This window comes from Elephas maximus, chromosome 5, assembly GCF_024166365.1.
Source record: "Elephas maximus indicus isolate mEleMax1 chromosome 5, mEleMax1 primary haplotype, whole genome shotgun sequence".
Taxonomy (NCBI): Eukaryota; Metazoa; Chordata; class Mammalia; order Proboscidea; family Elephantidae; genus Elephas; species Elephas maximus.
The window spans coordinates 159,034,176-159,056,178 of record NC_064823.1 but is presented as its reverse complement, the minus strand read 5'-3'; the positions used below and the strand labels follow the sequence as shown (position 1 = coordinate 159,056,178).

The window sequence follows — 22,003 nt, the reverse complement described above, 5'->3', positions numbered from 1 at the left end:
GCCCCCAGAGAGCCACCACCCCAGCCCGGGCTCCCAGGGCTGAGCACCTCCAACAGGGGACATCTAGGGGCATGACGACCCTGTCCTGAGCTGGGTGGGGGCCCCAGTGGAGGGGGGAGGAAGGGACTGGGGGCCCAGTTCTGGGGGATTAAAGAAGGGGAAGGGGACCCGGGCCTGCCCTCAGGGGAACCCCAGTCTGGAGGGGGCCAAAGAGGAGGACCCCAGTGCTGGGAGAAGGGTGGTATCCCCGCCTGCTGAGCTTGGTTAGAAGAGACCCAAGCAGGTCACCCTAACAACAGCACTCCTTCTGAAAAGGCCACTGGTCACCACAGGAGCCAGGCAGGCAACTTCACTTTCAGGCCAAAAAACCAAGCCAAACCCGTTGCTGTGAAGTTCATTCCGACTCATGGCAACCCTATAAGCCAGAGCAGAACCCATGGGTTTCCAAGGCTGTAAACTTTATGGAAGTAGACTGCCACATCTTTCTCCTGTGGAGTGGCTGGTGGGTTCAAAAAGCTGACTTTTCAGTTAGCAGCCGAGCGCTTAACCACTGCGCCACCAGGGCTCCTCACTTTCAAAGCCTCTTAAAACCTCCGCTGGCCCCAGGCAGGGGCCTGGACTCAAGGGAGGCTGCAGCCCACCAGCCAGAACCTGAGGTGCTGGTGCCACAGTGGCTCCCAGCTCAGGTGCTGCAAAAACCCACCCAAAGTCATCCAGGTGCTTTTTCTTAAGCAGTTCCCAGAATTGTAGTCTTGGGATCCCATGACCCCAGGGTGGTAGGCAGGTGGCCCCCCACCATATGGGGAAGTATGGAGTCTGAGCCTCAGTTTCCCCCTCTGTAGGATGGATCCTCATTGAACCAGTCATGGGGGTCAATGGGAGGACAACACGCTCACTTGGATGGTGCCTGGAGGATGGAGCAGGGACTGGTGAGGACGGAGCCCCTGCTCCTCCCCCCATCATGGCAGCTGGCCCCATCCAGTCTCCCAGGGCCTTGATGGATGTCTCAGAGGCCCACCCATCCATAGGCAACCCCAGGCCTGGCCAAGGACCTCTGCACTTCCCTCCCTTTGCAACACTGCTGACGCACCAGAGGCAAGCTTCCCACATGGGTGCCCGCCCCTCTTGCAGGTCTGACACCTGCAGATGGCCCCACCATGGGACAAGGGGCACAGGGGGTGGTGCCGGGGCACTGAGCCAGAGGAGGCCAGAGTCCCACAGGGGCCCCAAGGAGGAGCTGGAGGCCAGAACTGAGGAAACACAGCACCTACGCGGAGGGCCACAGGGCTGCACCAGGTATGGGGGGGAGGGGGCACTTGCAGGGCAGGTATGGACGACGGGGCCTGGCCAGGGAGGTGCATTCATGGGAGCAGAGCAGGACCCCCACATCCAACCCCTCAGGCTGTAGCTCCAAAACCCTGAGCCCTCCTTGTTTGGAGGTCTTGAAGACCAGCCTTGGGGACCCCCAGGTCTTAGTCCCTTGGGCCCAGCAAGGGACCTCCTCTCAATCCTGGTTCTGATACATAGGCACACATGTGCACACATACATACATGCGTCACAGAGGCAGGCCCATGTACACCAGCCTGGATGCACGCACACATGTACACGTAGGCGGCACAGACACATGTACATCGAACGTGGGCACACACGTGTATACAGGTGCATGCGGGTACACGCACATGCAGGCCCTGACGCATCCTGGGCAGAAACACCAGCTTCGAGGAAAAGGATGCACTCTTTCTTGTTTAACAAAATAAATTAAATATACATGACTTCAGCTTAAACTCTAGATAAAATTACAGAGGTTTGGGTTCGCCCTGGGCAATGAGATGGTGGGCGTCTGGCCCCGAAGGGGTGCAGACACTAAGCCGCAGGGCCAGGCTCTTGGGACCCAGGTCCGTGCCGCCCACCATCCCTACGGCAGTCCCTCTTTTTATTATTATTAATATTATTATCTTCATTTTTTAAATATAAATATCAAACGGGCTCCTTCTCTCTGGCAGTGGGAGGCCGGCGGGGGCAGGGGGGAGTCACGCCCAGCCTGGGCTCCAGGCTCTCAAGGGCAGGGCCTGGAGCTATTACAACCGGCTCCCCCAGCCCGGGGTCCTGCTGGACTCCCAGACACCCATGACACATGGTGGCAAAGAGAGCCAGCCACCTGCTGAGGTTGGGCAGGTAAGCAGGCCCACCGGCCTCAGGGCAGGGGCTGGGAGGGTTTTTGGTTTGCAAAGCCAGGGTGCTTCTCAGATCTCCTGCCAGGCTGGGGGGTGACCATGGCCTCCTGGGGACCAGGGGTAGGGAGATTCCTTCATCAAGTAGCCCATCACTGCATCCGCACTGCAAAGTCAAAACCTAGCCTTCCATGAAGACACTCTGTGTGTGTGTGTGTGTGTGTGTGTGTGTGTGTGTGTGTGTGTGCGCCCGCGCGCACATGCGTGGGTCCAAGTATGTGGCTCCTAACCTGCGGTCAGGTGTGCACACACCTCATGTAGGGTGCCTCAGGGTGCTGCCACGTCTCCTTGCCTGTGGGTCCATCTCGCTGTGTCTTTGGCCCTCCACATGTGTCCATCTGTCTGCCCCTGGCCCCCATGTGCCCACCCCATGCCATGCAGAGGGCTGGGTGGGGCTGGAACCCCATGGCACCTGCCGCCGGCCAAGCCTAGCACTGGTAATGGATGTGCTGATGCTGGTGGACCTTGCCCTCCATGTGTGAGTGCGAGTGCGTATGCGTGTGCGTGTGCACGTCCGTGTAAAGTTTGGGGTAGAGCTTGGGGCCGGCAGCCGAGCCGGGGCCCAGCAGGTGCTGGGGAGCTACAGGGGGCCCATGATCTTCACACAGGGCTGCGGCCACAGGCAGGTCCTTGTCCCCTCCACGGTCGCGGGCTGTCCCGGGCAGGCGATGCACGGGGACAGGAGGGGCGGGAGCTGGTGTACATGGCTTCTTCTTGGTTTGGCAGAGCCACAGGAGCACGGTGCCCAGGATGAAGACAGCACCAGCTGGGATGCCGATGACCACGGGCCATGGCAGGCTAGTGGTCGAGGACGAGGGTGCCACGGGCGGCCCCGGTGGCTTTGGGTCTGAAGGAGACAGAGGAAAGGGTGGGGGGGACATGTCACATGAGGGCCAAGGGTGTCTACCCACAGGGGTCCAGCCCACAGCGCGGTCTGTGTGGAAGGGCCCCTGGGGTTTCGTGCCACCCAGGCAGGAAGGATCTCCTCACATGTGGCCCCGGGAGGGTGCAGCCCCCACCCACGTGCGACAGGAGGGCCCACCTGGCAGCACGGTGAGGAATGCGCTGCGGAAGCTATAGCCCATGGTGTTGGCACCCAGGCAGATGTACATGCCGGCGTCGTCCTGGCGGGCGCGGGCAATGAGCAGCTTGTTGAGGTAGGAGCCGTCGGGCCTCGACCACACCTCACCCGTGGGCAGCACCACGAATTTCTGGCCACCCACATCGATAGTGGAGTTGTAGCGGCCCTCGGAGCCGTACTCCACTCGCTTCAGCCACTGGATCACCGGCTTCACATCGCTGCGGACCTTGCACTGGAAGGAGGTTGTGCCGCCAAAGTCCACCGTTGTGTTCACAGGGTGCGTGCCAGTGAGCACGGGCTTGGAGCGCGTCCGCTCTGTGAAGGGGCAGTAGCATGTGGAAGCCCCTCCCCAGACCCCATCCACCCACAGGACTGGCGTTGGTGGCACCTGCCCGTGACCCTCACGGATCACGTCCACCCTGTAGTTGGCATTGGTAGCACCTGCCCGCCTGCCCGCCCACAGTACTCATGGATCACATCCACCTTATAGGTGGCATTGGTGGTACCTGCCCACAGAATTCACACATCATGTTCACCTTACAGGTGGTGTTGGTGATGCCTACCCACCCATCCATGGCACTCACGGATCACGTCCACCTTATAGGTGGCATTGGTGGTACCCACCCAACAACTAATGGCACTCACGGATCACGTCCACCTTGTAGGTGGCATTGATGGCACCTGCCCGGTTCGACACGCGGCACGTGTACTTGCCGCTGTCCTCCGGCCGCAGGTTCTTGAGGCTCAGCGTCCACTTCTTCTTCTTGCTCTCGCCAGCCTCTGCGCGTGTCAAGGCCTGGTCATCCTTCATCCATGTAATATCTGGCCTCGGGTGCCCGCTGGCCACGCACTTGAGCCGCACGGAGCTCCCCACAGGCCGTGCAATCACCCTGCGCCGCATCTTGGAGGGCTGAGTGAAGCGGGGCCGTGCTGCAGGGGGTCAGGGATTGAGATCAGAGGAGAGAAGCCTCAGCATCACGCCAGCAGTCACCTCCCCCTGGTCCTGAGCGTGGACGGTGATGCTCACCCCACTGCTTGCTGGCTGGGTCCTCCTGGCCCCCAGCAGAGCCATCGGGTACTGGGCCCTCCTGTCCTGTGCTGCTGTCATCTGCAGAGAGAAGACCCGCCAGGAAAGGCGTATGAGTGGGAGCCCCGCAAGTGGCAGAGCTGAGGCCTAGGAGCCCCTCGCAGACCCAGGCCCCACCCCACCCCAGGCTCATTCCCAGCTGGGGAAGCCCTAGAAGCCCAGCGGAAGGCCATGAGGGCACGCCCACATCTCAGAATCCCAGAGACAGCTGGGGAAGAGCCGCCCGTCCAGCCCTCTGCCCGGGTGCAGGTGATCCCAACAGGCTCCGGGAGGGACAGAGGGTAGGCCCACCCCTCCTACCCTGGCTCCGGGGGGTCTGCAGGGCCTGGGACAGGAGGGGGCCGGGCCCAGCTGGCAGCTGCAGTAACCCTAGCCCACATCAAGGGCCCGAGGCTGTGGTGAATTAACATGGTTCGAATGCCGCCCGGTCATCTTCCCCTTTGAAACGCCCGTGGAGGGCGGCCCCTCGGCCACGGTCTTCCCATTCCACAACCCAGAAAAGGCCTGCAGAGGCCCGCCACAGGCGGTGCTGAGCGGGGGGACGGTGTGCTGAGAAACCGGGTCCAAGTCCAGGCTGTCTCAGGTCCCCACCCGTGGCTCTAGGGGCATTAGGGTGGGGCCCGGCAGGGCTCTGTAAAATGGGCCCAGCGTGGCCACCTCTGCGTGGCTCGAGGAGGGCCTTCCCTGGGAGACCCACACACAGCAGCCTGCCTGGGGGAGGGTGGGGCACCAAGGCCTGGTGGCAATGCAGGACAGGCGTGTCTCTGGCGACACCTGTCCAGTACAGCGCCCAGGCTCAGGGGGCAGAGGAGAACAGAAAGGCCATTGGCTGCCCGGCGGCCCCTCTGAACTCCGAAACCTGAGCCTCAAAGTCCCAAATGCCGCCCGAGGCGCACCGTGCCAAAGCCGCCTGCCTGGCCCCGCCTGCCTGGCTGGCTCTCAACAGGACCACCATCCTGGCACCTCCCCTTACCTACTCCTGTTGCCCCCAGGCCGGCTCCGGACCCCGGGGTCAGCAGGCTCCTTTGAGGGAGGTGGTGCTCCAGGAGGAAAGGGCCCCCAAGGCTGGAGCCTGAGGAGCGGGAGGGGTCAGGGGAGGGTGATGGGGGTAGTTCTTGTCCTGGTCCCTGATGGGCTGAGCTTAGGCTGAGCAGGTGAGGCAGGGTGGGGTGGGGTGGGGGTGACACAGGAAGGTCTGCCAGCTCGGCGGAAGAGCATGTTGACTCAGGGTGTGGCCGAGGCCCGCCCTGTTCCAGGTAAGAGAATCCTGAAGTCCTGATGCCCAGGTGCAGCTGATGCCCAAAGCGCCAGCCCCCAGGCCACTGACACCATGCCCACCTACCCACAACATCATCCCCCTTCAGCTCCAGCACCACCCACAACCTCTGATCCGGCCAAGGGCCCCAAGCCAGCCAGGTGGCCACACTGACCCATGACAATGAGTGTGTAGTTGACACTGAGGCTGCCGAAGCCGTTGGTGGCTTTGCACACATATGTTCCCGCGTCCTCTCGCTCTACCTCCTTCACCTTCAGCCCCTGGGGCAGGACACGGAAGCGGCTCCAGCCACTGTGGATGGTGCGGCCGTCCTTGGTCCACATGGTCAGTGGCGGCGGGTCTCCCTCCACAGGGCACTGCAGCCGAACCGTGCGGCCCAGCCGGGCCACCTGCCTCGACACCACCTTGTCCGCCATCCTTGGGGGACCTGTGGAGCAGGAGGCAGAGAGCTCAGTCAAGGACAAGCAGGGGAGGGACACGGTTCCACTCCTTCCAGGAGAGGGTCAGACAGTGGACATGAGGTGTCAGTGGACCCACCACTCACGGCAGGCAGTGGGAGCCCCAGAAACAGTGACTATCCTTGCCTGGTCTCCAGTCCAGGACTCTGGGTTTCCACCCAGAACCTGTATACGCAGCAGAGGATCAAGGCAGAGCTCTCTTCCCAGACCGCAGTGGCTGACGTTCACCCCCACACCAGGCGCTGACCCTATGTTTGCTGAGTACCCACTTCGTGCCAGGCAGCAGCCACATTTACTGAGCACCCACTACACATCGGGCTCACATTCACCAAGCACCCACTGTGCGCCCCAAGCACCTGCTCATGCCAGACCCCACGTTTGCTGAGCACCGACTTCGCAGCACCCCATTCATCAAGCACCCACTGTGCACCAGGTCCCACATTCGCTGAGCGCCCACTGTGAGCAAGGTTGATGTTCACTGAGTGCCCACTGCGTGCCAAGCCCACGTTCATCGAGTGCCCACTGTGCACCAGGCTCCACCCATGTGTCCACTGCACCCCAGGCCCATGTTCACAGAGCACCCACTGTACCCAGACCCCTCGTTCACAAAGCACCACTATGCACCAGGTTCTATGCTCAGAGTGCACACTGCACCCCAAGCCCATGTTCACAGAGCACCCACTGTACCCAGACCCCACGTTCACAGAGCACCCACTATGCACCAGGTCCTACGCTCAGAGTGCACACTGGATGCCAGCCCCATGTTCGTTGAGCACCCACTGCACCCCAGACCCCACGTTCACCGAGCACCCGCCGTGCACCAGGTCCCATGTTTGCCGAACACCCACTGTGCACCAGGTCCCACGTTCACCAAGCACCGTGTGCCAGGCTCCACCCAAGCACCCACTGCCTGCCAGGCCCCACATTCACAGAGCACCCAATATGCACGAGGTCCCACATTTGTGGAGCACCCACTGTACGCCAGGCTCCAGTCCAGCACAGGCAGTCCTTCCGGACAAGGGATTATTTACTTCACTAACGAATTCCCACGTCCTCGGGCAGCCCCACAAACCTGGAGGCAAGCTCTTTTGAGAAGGAAGATAAGAGCATGGTCCCCAAGGGGTCGTAACACACCCTTGACTTAACACACCCTTTATGACCACATATGAAAAAAAACGGGGCAATTTCCTAAGGAGCAACATACCCTGAGGTCAGAGGATCAATGGCACCTGGGGGCTGCAGGGCCCCCAGGGAAAAGGGGCGGCCATAAGGACAGTAGGGGCTGAGGACCCTCAGGGAAAAGGGGTGGCGGTGAGGAGGTCCATGTCGCGGCCTGGAGAGGCTGCCCACCTGCCCCAGCACCCCACAGCCTGGGTCCTGGCCTGGGGCTGAGGCCACAGCGGCCCTCCCCAGCAGAAAGGAGCCCACTCCCACCTAGCCAGCTCCAGGAGGGGAGACAGGTCAGAACACAGAACCAGCGAGGTCCAGCTGGATTGTCCGCAGCTGTCAGAACGGAGGAGGGCGTGGGGGGTGCTGAACTTGGCCCATTTCCTGGCCCCCAGCCCCTGCTGTGGTCCCTGGGTTTGGGGAGCCTCCCCATCTGCTGTGGAAGCGCCCCCCCCCCGACCTCTCCACCCCCAGGATCACCACAAAGGGACGCTGTTTCCACCTGGTCAACAACTCCCCCTGCGGGGAGCTAGCCTCAGGCAGCCCCAGACGCCCCTCCTGGGGGCTTGGGTGGACCTGGCTCCTGGGGACTCCCAGAGGGTGGGGGGAAGTGTGTGGAGGTGCCAGGCAACAGTGGGCAGGCTGAGATGCCATCGCGACAGGGCCTGACGGCACAGCATGTGTTTTTAATAACCAGCTGGTATTTCTTCAACATGCAATTACCAGCTGGTTACATTACCCAGCCTTGGCAGCCGTCGGCCACGGTGCTTCTGCGGATTTCTGCAGAACCTGAAGTAGCAGCTTTTTCGTTCGTTATCTCTGTGATTGCGGATGTGTGGCCAAGGGAGAAGGTACCTCCCAGAGCGCTAAATCCCTGGAAACCCCCTCCCAGGCTCCCCACCTCGCCTTTGTCTGGGGGGACAGTGAAGGACCAGCCCCCACTTGGATGGGGAAGTGGGGGAGATGAAGCACCAGGTTCGGGGGCTTCTCTGGGGCTCCCAAGTGAGGTCCTGAGTCTCTGAGTCTCTGGGTTGTGATTCCAGCAGGTGTCAGGCCAGCCCTGTTGGGAATGGGGTGGGGGCTGGAAGACACAGGGTCTCCTGGATGGAAAGACCCTCAATGACCAGAAACCATGGGAAGAGCAGGATCAGGGCTCTCACCACATACCTGCTGACACAAAGCCCACTCCCTGCAGTCTTCTGGGGACCCCTCTTCTCTGCACCCACATCTCTGCCTCCAATTGGGTCCCCCCACCCACCCACGTGGCTCGCAGACAATCCCAGCTGGGGCCACGCGGTGAGGCTGCTTCTGTCCCCCACCCGCCAAGGTCCCCAGCAGCCTCCCCAACTGTCCCAGATGAAGGGGCCCTGGGAGGGGGTGGAGGAGCAGAGGTGAGGGAAGGGTCTCCTCCAGGGACAGACCCGGGCGGTCTGTCTGCATGGGGGTGGGAGTGGGGGCTGGGGGTAGAGGACAGACCCTGCACCCACCCAGCTCGCAGTGCAACCATGGATTTGCACGGGCCCCCCGGCGCCCAGGGGCCTCGCGGGACACCCCCTCCCCAGCCCTCCCAGGGCCGGGCCCCATTCCCAGGCAAACCCAGTCCACCACCTGTCACTGCCTGAAATTCCACCATTCACGGAGACTGTCCTCGGGGCCGGGCCTCCTGGCTTTAGGACAAAGAGGAATCACTGAAGGCGCCGCCCCAGGGCCAGGACAGGGAGTGGAGACCCGGCCCCTCTGGCTCCCTACATGCTGCCCAGGGCCATGGGCCTCCTGGGGGGACACCTGGCCCAGTCGCATCCACACACACACCTGCACAGAAAGCACTGGGGAGAGGCCAGTGCCCAGCCCTAGGGGCAGCATTTCCCTCTTCCAAGGCTTGCTGAGGGCTCCTCAAGGGCAGGGCAGGGCAGGGCAGGGCAGGGCAGGGCAGGGCAGGGCGGTGCTGGTCCAACACCCCCAACCAAGCAGCCTGACTGCCAAGGGAGGGGGTCACAGCCAAAGGGGCATGAGGAGGTACGGGCAGGCATCTATAAGGAGACAGAACCCAGCAGGAGACCAGGAACAGATAAAGAGGTGGGGACACCAGCCAGGTCACCGAGAAGAGAGACAAAGCCAAGTGACCACCAGACACTGCCGGAAACTAAGCCCCCAGGGCCACACAGTGCCGGAGGACAGGCCAGTGGCAGCAGCCAGAGGCCCTGGCTGGAGCCAGCCTTATCCTAAAGCAAACAGCCCTCCCCCACAGCTGGCCCTGCCCCCACCTGGGCCCTGGTTGCAGCCCTGGGGCTGGTCGACTCCACTGGACGCCACCACCAGGCCAGGACCCCTGGGCTCCCAGGCCAGCCCCACCCAGCGGGAGGCCCAGCCACCCCCCAGACTTCCCGGGAATTTTGGCCGCCACTTCGGCCGCCACAGCTCTATATTTAGCCAGGGAACAGAAGCCCCCATTGTTCCACCTGGAAGGGGCTGCCAACCCACTGAGCCAGCAGAGAAACTGAGGCAAGAGCTGAGGCCTCAGGTGCCTGCAGCAGGGGAGGGAAGAGCAGGTCCCCCACTCCAGCCTGGGGGAAGAGTCCAATGGGGGGACAGCTCTGGGGGAGGGTTCTGCAGGGTTGGATGATAGTGTTTCTAGGATCCCTCCACCAGAGCTCTGCCTCTTCAACCCCTCCTCCAGGAAGCCCCTGACCCTGCACACACTCAAGTCTACCACCCAGGCAGGACACAGATGGCCACACAGGGGGAAACAGAGGCTGAGTCAGGTCTAACTCCTCTGACAGGTGGTGGGGAGGACAACTGGGGGCCATCGCAGAGCCTCAAGCTGGCAGGCAGGGAGGATGCAGGCCCCCTCCCCTCCCCCCCGCCTCACTGGCCCAGCTGTAAAAACACAACCAGGAATAGGGGTACAGGGAGGGGGACTACTCGGAGCAGTGAGGGCGCCAGAGTGGGCCTCAGCAGCCTAGAGGGCCACGGAGGGCCACTACTGCCCTGTGCCTTCTGGACGAGCTCAGGCTCCAGCTGGTCCCCTCCCCACCCCCGCTAGCATCCACACAAAGATGCTGCCACACCAACTTAGACACACACATGCGCACATACACCCTGCCCCTAGCTGGCACACAACCCACCTCTGGGCACACACGGGGCCACACAAAACTCACTAACACCCTCACGCCCCACCCTCTTGCCCTGACACCCGTCAGCCCAAAGCACTGTGTTCTCAGGGGCTGGTTTTGCAAAACAAGACAAAGCTTATAGTACAAGCAGGTGGCCCTCCTGCCCAGGGAAGGAGCAGTGGGGCAGGGGACCTAGGATGGGGGGTGACAAACAAGCAGCTGGGGGGTCTGGGGACAGACCTCCCCCAGGACGCCCTCTCAGCTCCAGCTCCCCAGTTGCAGCCCTCCCAACGCCCCACCCCGAAGTTTTCACAGGCCTCCAGGCACTGCCCAAAGCTCAGCACCCCCAGCACACCAGCCCTTCCCAGGGCACAGCTGCGTGATGTGGACACGCTGCCCTCACAGTCTGCCGCTGGGCCTTTGGACTGGCTGTGCTCCTTCCCCATCTCTCTCAGGGGGGCGCCAATGATGTGGACGAGGCATGCCCCAGCCGCTGCCCGAATCTGTGCCCCAGGCGGCCCCCTCCACCTGCCCTTCTGTGCCACCTGCAGCCCCCTCCCTGGCAGGCAGGTCTAGGTCCTAGAACACTGCCGAGCATACAGCATGTACTCCATAAGCGTTTCCTGAATGAAAGGCAGGAGTGGTGGGCCAGCCACCAGGCATAGGGAAGGCAGTGGCCCTGTGTTACCTAGCCACTGTCACACCCTCGAGGGCCTACTGGCAGTGGAGGGGTCTTGGGGGGTGGCATGGAAGGCTGGCGGTGGCTGAGCCAGGCAGGACAAGAGTTGCCCCAGAACATGGTTCTCTCGTCAGGCTACACGGCAACCCCGAGGCCAGGGCACGCATACATGCACACGCACATGGGCAAGTTTGCACACACACACACAGTGCACCAGTGTGCAGGGACAAAGCCCAGGTCCCAGGACAGGGGTCAGAAAGGCCTAAAGCACTTCCCCAGCACAGCCCTACCTGCTCAGGTGACAAACCCAGACCAGCCCCCTTCCCCCCTCCTCCCAGCACCACCATGCGCCGGCCCCTGCCCAGGACTCTGACAGAGCTCCTGACCCGGGGGGGTGGACGTCAGGGAAGGTTTTGGGTCTTGATGAGAGGCCCCCCATGTGGACTAGTCGGCTGCAGAGCCAGGGTCAAGGGCCCTGGCTGACAACAAGGCTGAGGGGCTAGCCCCCAGTGCCAGTCTGTGCCCCTTGGAGCCACCAAGAATGCTGAACGTGGGCGCAGTGAAGTCAGACACTGCTCCACAGCAGCCCACACCTGGTCCTGACCTCTGACTCCTCTTCCAGGCCCACCACACACGTACCATCAGGACACCCCAGCCAGCAAGGAATACTGCAGCCACTGCCAGGAAGGGGTGCCCAGGAAGCAGCCTTGGCCTAGCTGGGTTCCAGGGTTGACCACCGCCGTAGGTGTGCGAGGAGGCCACCTGGTCAGCTCATCAGAGCCAGTCCATCCCCGGCGAGCCCTGCACAGCCCGAGGAATTTCCGGCCTGGAAGGGCTTCTCTGGCCGGGTGGCGGACAGGCGGCAGGCTAACAACCTTGGACCTGGCCACAGGGCTGGGAAGGTGGGGGGAAGCAGGCCAGGAGGCCCCCAAACTTGCTGGGCCCCACCTCTTCCCGGAGAGTTAAAGGGCCTGGGAATGAGGGCTTGAAAGGACAGTGTAGCAGGCCTTGGCTGAAGAGCAGGAGGAAGAGAAGAAGGTGGGCTAGGCCTTCCAGGGCACCCAACACCAAGCAGGCAGGTGGGGTGCTTTCTCGAAGTAAGCAGGAGAACAAAGCCTAAAAGCCAGACACCAAAGTGGACAGGGTGGCCCAGGTATTTGCCTCAAAGATGACCAGCCTGCCAGGTGCTGGAGTCTCCCTGTGGCAGTACCCTACTCTCTATGGCACTGCCCCTGAACCCCATATGCAGAGGAAGACACTGCACCCAGGCACAGGCCCACATGCTAAGTGTGTGGCCAGGCCCACAACTGGGCACCCATTGGGGGCAAGGTGGAAAATGCCAGGTAATCTCCCTCCCCACAAAGACCCTCTGTCCAGGCAGTGGCCCCAGGACCCGGGACCCCCAAGAAGAAATCGAGGCCTGGGAAGTGAGAGCACAGGCCTCCCCCAGGAGAAGGGGCCCCCCAGGTCCCAGCTGTCCATCAGGTGTCAGGACTAGGCCCTGCCTGGCCCCGAGACCCTCAGGCAGGGACACACACACAAGCGCGTGCGCACACACACACATACACACAGGATCCAGGTCACCAGCCACCAGCCCAGCTGCCTGCCCGCCCAGCGGCCCCCAGGCCTGGACCCACAGGATCAGCAGGGGAACTGATAGGACCCTAAAGACAGGTGGTTGCCCCAGAAACCAAGCCTTTCTGGCTGCTGCAAATGGAGGCCACACCACAGGAAGCTGGCTGCAGTGTCCTGTCCACCCCACCGCCTGGCAGCAGGCACCAGCAAGCCGGCCGCACGCTGATGGGGTGCCCCTGGGGACACCTGCCTGATCCCTCCAGGTCTTTACCCTCCTCTGGAGGCCCCGGGTAGCATCTTCTGCAGACTCTGCTCCTGAGGGCTCCTCCTCCTCACCCTCCCTCAGGGCACACACAGGGGCACAGAGAGAAACAAGGCGGGTGGTGGGAGGGCTGGGCAGCCACTGCCAGGGGGACCACACACAAACCACCAACAGGGGCCTTTCCTCAGAGGTTACAGTGCAGTGTCCAGGCACCAGAGAGCCTGCTGGACACTGAACAGCCACCCCCCCGCCTGCTCTCTGCCCTGTCCAGATCTCACCAGGTCCACTGTACTCCATGCGGGACCCCCTACTCCATACACCTCACATAACCCATCTCTGGTCCCACTGTGCTCAGGATGGAATCTGGGCCCAATCCTTTGCCTTGGCCTTCAAGGCCTCTCCCTCTATTGCTGCCCAAAGCCCCCAGGCTTCCCATGGCCCTTTACAGGTGCCCACCGTCCACACTCCTGCCCTTGCAAGCAGCTGGGCAGAGACTTCTGAAGGCTAGGGCCCCAGGGCCCCAGGCCCCCAGGAGGCCCGGGGGCGGCCACCCAGCCCACAGGAACACAGTGGTGCCTGCAGCAGCGTGCCCTTGATGGGCTCAGACGTGGCGCCACACAGTCACCCCCGGAGCCCGGGCAGGTGGGCTGTAGGGAACACAGCCCTGAAGTGGTGTAGCCCTCACAAGTCACCGGAACTCTTTGCGGGGCCACCCGCTGTCCTGGGGCTTAGGGGCTCAGGAGTCTTGAGGGGTCATGGGGCCCCAGCAAGCCTGGGCCGCGCCCCAAGGCCAGGACGGCCAGCCCTTCTCCCACCCTCCTCCCTGCAGCCGCTGCAGCAGCCCCATTATTCACTCCTCAGCCACTTGACAGGACACACAGCTTGTGTAAATCTTTCACGAAATAGACTGGCCAGGCAGGAGGAAAGCGATTGTGTTTCCTGCCAAGATGGGAAGCCCTCTGATTTCAACAACCCCGAGGCCGGCGGGCACCCTCCCTCCCACAGCTGCCTCCGATGCTCAGGAACGGGGTTGGCTGGAACCCCCTCAAGGGGGGCCGGTTTGTATGTGCAGTGAGAGCCTGTGAGGGTCTCGCTAGCCTGCCAGCCTCTGGGCCCTAGTCCCCAGCCATTCAGCTAAGGCACAGGGTATGAGGGAGCCCATCCCTGGGACTCCTCAGTAGGGGGCAGGACTCTCCCCTGGGGTGGGGTAGGACTGCCCTGTCTAGTCCATCCCCGCTGAACCCCACCACCCCATCCACGCCTCTCAGCCAGCCCAGTACGTCCCGCCGTATGGCCCATTACAGCCACACCAAGGCATCTGTGGCCCCCAATGTCCACCCCTGCTGAGGGGAGCAGCCCAGCCTGCCTGTACCAGTCCCATCACCTGGATGCCTGCCCTCTCCTCCTTCCAGGCCTGCCCCCACGAGCCCCTGCCTCTCTCCAGGCCCCTACTCCATCCCCCCCAACCTCCCTGGACCTTGAAGCCCCAACTTGGAGCAGCTCAGGATGGTCCCGAGGGCAATTACGTCCCACCCTGGGCACCAAGACTTGCCCAGGACTAAGTGGTGACCACGCCTACAGACAGCAGGGGGTGGTGGGCAGAGCGGGGGGACAGTACTGGAAGGACACCCTGGGGGCCTGGGGACTGTAGCCTGGGCACACCTGACCCTCTGTGGGCTGACCCTGCCCATGGCGCTGTCACCTGGATAACACCAGGACCGGCCTCACTGGATGAAGCACAGAATGGAGAAACCAAGGCTGGTGTGAGCTTCTGCCTGCAGGGCACAGCCATCTCCTTTCCAGCACCAACCCAGCACCTGAGCCAGGGCCTGGGCAAGGCCGAGGCTGGAGGCCGGGCTGGGGAAAAACCAACATTTCCCCTGATCAGAGCAACGATGCTGAAAGGGGACTTTGAGAGCGGCTGCCGGAGCCCCCATTGATTCCGGCCGCACAATGGATAAAGGAGCACTGCGGTCGGCGGCATTTCCAGACCCAGCCAAAGGCGACTTTGTTCGTGGCTCCCTCCTCCCCCTCAAGGGACAGTGATTTATTTTCCCTTCCAGGAGTAGGGCCCCCGAAGCGTAAATGGGGCGGCTGGCCCACATCCCCACCTCCTGGCCCCCCCCACCCCCAGGCACATAGCTAGGACTGGCTCCTGCCACATCCACCGTAGCCGGGCTGCACACAGCCGCACTCACCAGACACTGCCCACAGGGGTCTGGGGAAAGGAGGGGGGAGGACCCCTGCCACCGGAGGCCACCAAGGCCCTCCCGCTGGGTCGCACACAGCCTCAGAGTCTTCCCAACACAGTGACGCAATAGTAGCCAGCCCCAGTGGGTCCCAGTGGGCCGGAGGCAATGCCATCGCTACAGGTTACCCAGAGCCCTCTGATGTCAGGCCAGCGGGGAGGGGCACCAGCCAGCACACCCAGCCCACTGGGCTCAGGGCTCGGCCCCCGGAGTACACCAGCCAGCGCCATGGACAGGGCCGTGACCTCCTGGGCTGGGTGCTCAGAGACAGAGCCAGTAGGCCATCCCGGGAAAAACTCAAACGTGGCCCTACTTAGAAAACCCCTGAAACAACCTTTTCGAAATTATTTTTGAAAGATATTTCATTCCGAATCTCTCAAGCTCCTACTGCTGAGAGGGACAACAGAATGAAGAAAGTCAAATTTTATCTTTTCTCAAATTTGAAAAAAAAAAAGTTTCAAACGAATCCACCAAGATTGTGTAACTTTGGGGAAAGGGGAACTTTTTTTTTTAATGGGATCCGAGTTTAGAGATGTGCTGTTTCCAGAAGCTGGACACCAGGAAAAAACGGCTCTCACAAAAAACAACCAGAACCTTCTACCCGCTGGTCGTCAGCCCCAAGGACGGTCCAAACTCGGTCCACTCACCCATGAGGGAGGAACGCGCTTGGATTGGCTGTGCCCAAGTCTAGGCTGGGCCTGGAGGGGAGAAAGTCAGCACGACTCAGGAAAGACGTTCTTTCCGCCTCCCCACCTCCACCCCCAAACCACAGAGGTCCTTGGAAGGCAGTTCGCTTAGCTCCCCAGGGCTGCCAGGGCCTTCACCATGCAGAGCCTGAGGCAGGATCCAGAGCACAGCCCCAAGGCCGCGGCCCAGGGGAAGACAAGGGCAGAGGGGGTGGCCTGTCTGAGGCTCCTCAGCACCCGATGAAGACCCTGCCCACCCACCCACCCACCGCCATCTGCCACCCACAGCCCCCACTGACTGGAGCTCGAGCCAATGGCCAGAGCAGGACAGCGGCCTCCAGAGCCTCCCAGCCGAGTGACCAGAGGACAGGCAGGTGCAGGGATGGGGGAATCAAAGCAGATAAAAGAGGAATCAAAGGCTGGGGCTGATTGCCGCCAGGGCCTCGCCCAGCAAGGCCTGAGTGCCCGCCGTGGCCAGGACGCTGACCGGACTTCAGAACAGCCGCCGGGACTGGCTGTGCCTGGGCAGCCCCCACCCTTGAGCCAGCCAGCCAGTCCCCAGAGGGCGGGGGGAGGGGGTACCATGGCATAAGGCCCACCTGGGCTGCCGCCCGCCACCCAACACCCGAACGTGGCCTTATAAGGCCTGGTCAGCTAAGTGTGCCCGCCGGGCAGGGGGAGGGGGTGCGAAAGCTCAGCGGACTGGTGGACAGCACGCCCAAAGGGCTGGCCTGGCCGCAGGTCCCGCCTAGCCACTGGGGAGCCAGCCCCGTGCCCTCCTGCTCTGCAAACATGGCGGGCAGGGCGTCCTGGCCTTGCATCACCATTGTACCGGGGGATGCCCCTCAACGGGGGATGCCCCTTAAAGCCTGGGTCCAGGGAGCAGGGTTCCGTCCAGAGGCATCTCAGGGCTGCCCACCTGGACATCAGCTGTGTAAAGGCACGCACAGACCATGGCGTGACCTGTGCCACAAGGGCACACTCAGTGTGTGGCACGGAAGTCCGTGGTCCACAGGGATCTGGTTCAAGACAACTCCTTGCTCCCTCCACCACCAGGCCTGCCCTGGCAATGACCCAGATGCACTGGGGACTCATGTGACCCCAGCCCCTACCTGCCTGCTTGGGGATGGGCTGGAAGGCAGGCCCAGAGCACAGGGACATGCTGGGAGGGTGGAAGGGTGTGTGGGTCAGGAAGAGTCCTGGCCACCAGGGGTGTCCCCAATGCCTCCCGCCCTCCACTCTGGTCACCGAGGGGTCTCTGAAGGTTCCCAGGGACCTCCTTGGGGCTAGTGGCCATAAGCAGCCCACTGTTCAGGAAATCCACAGAGTGACCAGCTACCTTCACTGCACCACGTCCTGGTTTCTGTGTGAAACAAGACCAGAAGTGCGACTGGGACAGAGTGACCAGAAGCAAGGCCATCAGTGCCCAGGGCAAGGGTGGGGAGCCTATGTGAGCTGGGGGGCCCTTCAGGAGAGCTGGGGATAACCCATCATTGAGTGGGAGTATTCCTGGGGTGTGCATGGGGGGGCGTAGCCCAAGGGTGTGCATAGGGGTACCCCAAGGGTGAGCCGAGGTACCCCCGGGGTGAGTGTGGGGGCCCACAGGTGAGCTAGAGACACCTGGCTGAGCAGTATGGGGCCCCCATGGGTGAACTGGCGGTATCACGCGGGTGAGCACGGGGCTCGTCGCAGGCCAGGGCGGGGCGCGGGCACGCGCTGCCAGGCGGGCACTGTGGTAGGGTTCAGGGCCGGGCGGGAAGGGGCGGCGCTGGCGGAGGCCGGGCGACTGGGCGCGGCGCCAGGACTCACCTCGGGCGGCTGCGGCCAACGGGAGGGCCCCCAGCAGCAGCGGCGGCAGCAGCAGCAGCAACGCGGGGCTCGGCGTCATCTCGGCCTCTCCCGACCTGGGGGGGACCCGGGAGGGGGGGTCACTGGGCGCCAGGGCGGAGGAAACACCCCCCTCCCGGCCTGTGGCTCCAGGGTCGGCCCTCCCCCGTCCTGGGCTGCGGGGCCCGGGACCGCCCCCCACGCCCCCTCCCCGCCCGCGCTCCGGGCGAAGGAAGCCGCGGCGGGGCGAAGCTGCGGGTATCAAAGGCAGACAAAGGGTTTACACTAATTACTGGCCTCCCCCGCCCCCCTCTCCAAACACCGTCTGGATTCCTGGCGCTTGTAACCCGGGCCCTGCCCGCGGGCCACACAACACCGAGCGGCCCCGCAGATAATCGCCTGCGCCATTAGCGGACAAATTTGCGCTGGGGGGAGAGGTGGCCCACGTGGGGTGCGGGGCGGGGGCGGGGCACGGGCAGGACCCGCCGGCGGGGACGGGCAGGGGCGGCAGCGCGCGTCCCCCGCCCGGCGACCCCGCGCCGGGCACCGGGGGCTGGAGCCCTCCAGCCGCAGCCCGGACCCCGGACCCCGGCCCGCCCCAGGGTGCCCCCAGCGCCCGGCGGCCGGGAGGTCGCGATCGCGCGGCGGGCTCACCTCGGCGGCGCTCGGCGGGCGGCGGGGCTCAGGGCCGGGCCCGCGGGGCGCGCTCCGCCGTCATCACCCCCGCGCTCAGCGCCGCCCCGGGCGCCGCATCCCGCCGCCCCGCGCCCGCGGGCCCGAGCTCGGGCGGCGGGGGGCGCTACCTGGGCGCGGGCGGCTGGGGCCGGGGCTGGGCGGGGGTCGGGGCCAGGCGGGCCGGGCCGGGGTCCGGGCCGGGGGCGGCGACGCTCGGAGGGAGCCCGGGGCCGCGCCGCGAGGCGTCCTTCCCTGCGGGGCTTTGTCAACTCTCCCGGAGCGAGCGCCGAGCTGCCGCCGCCCCGCCCCGGACAACTTTCGGCCAATCCACGCTGCCCGGCCCGCCCTTCGCCCCGCCCCGCTACAAAACTTTCGGCCAATCCGCAAGCGCTCCCCGCCCCCGCCCCGCCGGGCTCGGGAGCCTTAACCCTCGCGGCGCGGGGCGGCACCCGCGGCGGGCGGCGAGCCGGACGGCTTCCCCGGGCGCGCCCCCGAGCCCAGGCCCTCCCCATCTAACCAGGCGGACCTCGGGATCTCGGCCCCCGACCCTGGCCGGGCTGGACACCCAGGTATTCTCGCGTAGGGCTCCGAGCCCCGTCAGGTGCCGCGGCGCCCACCCCACACCTGTGCCCATCGCGCCCCGGGCCCGGAATGAGCGGGTGCGGCGCCCAGGCTCAGGTCCAAGCCTCGGGCCACCCTCCCGCAGGCTCCTAGAGCCTGCTCTGATCAGGCCCACAGCCGCATGACCCCTGGCCAGCCCCCGCCCCCAGTCTGGGCCATCTCCCGGGTCGCCCAGGAGGGGGCGCACTGGACGGCTGGGGGCTTCCCCGCCAAGAGGTCCGTCCCCGCAGAGCTGTTGAGAGCACAGGGGAGATTCAGGATCCCGCCCTAGCCCCAAGCGGCTCCGGGACGGGGGACCGGGGACTGGTGGGAGAAGGAGGACGGGTCTCAGGTGACAGGGGTACAAAGAGGCTTCGCCTACATATGTGACCGCCCCCCACCCCCCACACACACACCGGGAGGCTTCCCCGGCCTTATATGGCACTGCTACCCAGAACGCAGTGCCATCAACAATAATAACGACATTAATAATGATAATAGAAACCAACAGGTATGGCACCTCCTTTAATCCTCACCACCAGGCAGGTATTATCTCTGTCCCCGTGGAACAGAGGAAGAAATGGAGGCACAGAGAAAGCACGAAATTTACCCAAGACTTCTTTTCCCAGCCAGCACCTGGAGCGATCCAGGTCTCATGTAGCTGCAGAATCCAGTTGCTCACTGCCTGCTCCTCCCTTGCGCAGCAACCTGCGCTCACTGGCTCCCATGCCTCCCCCACCTCCATTGATCAAGGTCTCATGGCCTCATCCCCACCCACCATCCTCTCTCTCTGAGCGCCTAGGCCAGCCTCCCACTGGCCCTTCACTAGAAGTGAGGTCATTTCGAAACACAACCCTGATCTTGCTGTGACTCCCCAGTGCCCTCAACACAAAACACATGACCTTTGTTGTAGAGACATGCTCGAAGGCTGTTTCAAGTTAAAACAGACAGGTTTATTAAGGGTTTAAAACAATTGCAATTGAGAAACTACATAGCCCATTGAAAATGGAACCAGATAGTGTCCGGCAGTTTCATTATGCAAGTTTTCTCCTGGAGATTGGAGGAAGACTCATTAACAACCTGCGTTATGCAGATGACGCAACCTTGCTTGCTGAAAGGAGAAATTGAAAAGGACTAGAAGCACTTACTGATGAAGATCAAAGACCACAGCCTTCAGTATGGTTTCTACCTCAACATAAAGAAAACAAAAAATCCTCACAACTGGACCAATAAGCAACACCTTGATAAATAGAGAAAAGATTGAAGTTGTCAAGGATTTCATTTTACTTGGATCCACAATCAACACCCATGGAAGCAGCAGTCAAGAAATCAAAAGATGCATTCCACCGGGCAAATCTGCTTTAAAGACCTCTTTAAAAAAGCAAAGATGTCACCTTGAAAACTAAGGTGCACCTGACCCAAGCCATGGTATTTTCAATCCCATCTTATGCATGCGAAAGTTGGACAATGAATCAGGAAGACCAAAGAACTGACATCTTTGAATGGTGGTGCTGGCGAAGAATCTTAAATATAGCACAGACTGCCAAAAGAACAAACAAATCTGTCTTAGAAGAAGTACAACCAGAACGCTCCTTAGCGGCAAGGATGGCGAGACTGTGTCTTACATACTTTGGACATGTTGTCAGGAGCGATCAGTCCCTGGAGAAGGACATCATGCTTGGCAGAGTACAGGGTCAGCGGAAAAAGACCCTCAGCGAGGTGGATTGACACAGTGGCTGCAACAATGAGCTCAAGCATAACAATGATTGTGAGCATTGTGAAGGACCAGGCAGTGTTTCCTTCTGTGGTGCATAGGGTCGCTGTGAGTCGGAATTGACTCGACAGCCCCTAACAACAACAACTTATGGGGTAAAAAGAAGAACCAAACCGTAGGAAGGGCAATTACAGGACAGTCAGCGAATATTGTAATATTCCCACTCTGATTGGTTACTGATTGTTACCAACTGTACTTAGTGATTACAGATAGTCTCACAGGATGCTCAGTGATCACCAGATGCCTACATGTATTTTCTTTGTCTATCTTGCAAAAATACCTTGTTGGCAACAGCACCCAGACAGCGCTCTTCCTGAGTGCATGTTTTGAGGGGTGCAGATGGTCACTTAGTCAAGACCCCTCAGGGCGTATGGTTTAAACATAGCTGTTAGTCTAGAGGAAACCCTGGTGGCATAGCGGTTAAGTGCTGTGGCTGCTAACTAAAGGGTCAGCAGTTCGAATCCACCAGGCGCTCCTTGGAAACTCTATGGGGCAGTTCTCCTCTGTCCTATAGGGTCGCCATGAGTTGGAATCGACTCGACGGTACTAGGTTTGGTTTTGGTGGTTTGGTTAGTCTAGAAATCCAGATTAAAATTGGATAGCCTGGTCAGCATACTGTGCCTCCGTCTCACTGACCACATTGAAAGTTCCCTTTCTCTGAGACACTTTTGAGGCCTTAGATACCCTGGGTCTGCCCATCTCCCAAATTACCAGCCTCCCACTCCCATACAACATGCCCTCCATCCCATCTGGGCCTTTCTTAGTGCATGCTGTTCCCAGGAACCCTGCCTGGAACAATCTCTCATCAGGCATCTGCTCATAAACTGCCTCTTCCAGGAAGACTTCCTGGGATGACTGAAATTAGAGAGACCTTGGGAGACAACGCCCTTATGGCAGAGAAGAGCTGGGCCAGAGGATGCCAGCTCTCAGGGGCAGGGGTCCATCAAGGTCCAAGGTGCCCCCTCAAGCTGGCAGGGGCAGTTTGAAGGCAGGGTCCCAGCCCAGCTACTTCAACCCCAAATCCTGCCTCTGGGCCAGTGGATGGTGGAGGGGAACCCAGTCCCTGTCAGTCTGGCCCCTGCTGGCCCAGTGTGCCGGGTCTGTGCCCTGACTCAGAGGCCAGAGACCTCAGTAGTCCTCCCCAGCACATGTAGGCTAGTCAGCAGCACACAGGGCCAGGCCCAGCAGGCAGGAAGGAAGCCGGTCAAGGTGGAGACTCTATCTTGGAATCACCTAAGGAGAGTCAGTCTCAGAGCCCACCC

The 22,003-nt window shown here is 62.1% G+C and overlaps 1 protein-coding gene across 1 annotated transcript; it reads right to left on the bottom strand.

Moving 5' to 3' along the window:
- Positions 1-1,376: 1,376 nt before the first annotated feature.
- Positions 1,377-18,121, bottom strand: FGFRL1 (fibroblast growth factor receptor like 1). Its single transcript, XM_049886538.1, has 7 exons — positions 18,015-18,121; positions 17,675-17,769; positions 5,831-6,103; positions 4,341-4,421; positions 3,959-4,243; positions 3,275-3,628; positions 1,377-3,079 (listed from the first exon to the last, which is right to left on the bottom strand). The coding sequence occupies exons 1-7, from the start codon at positions 18,098-18,100 to the stop codon at positions 2,661-2,663; spliced, it is 1,593 nt and encodes a 530-aa protein (XP_049742495.1). The 5' UTR covers positions 18,101-18,121; the 3' UTR covers positions 1,377-2,660.
- Between the last annotated feature and the right edge of the window lie 3,882 nt (positions 18,122-22,003).

What these genes read in the sequence shown, in the direction of transcription:
- FGFRL1 (XM_049886538.1), bottom strand. Translation starts at nt 18,100, where the DNA reads ATGGCGCAGGCGATTATCTGCGGGGCCGCTCGGTGTTGTGTGGCCCGC. An exon ending in CCCAGCCAGCAAGCAGTGGG is followed by an intron (nt 4,244 to 4,340) that starts GTGAGCATCACC and finishes GACCCCCTGCAG; the next exon opens with CACGGCCCCGCTTCACTCAG. An exon ending in CTACAAGGTGGACGTGATCC is followed by an intron (nt 3,629 to 3,958) that starts GTGAGTGCCATT and finishes GCCCCTTCACAG; the next exon opens with AGCGGACGCGCTCCAAGCCC.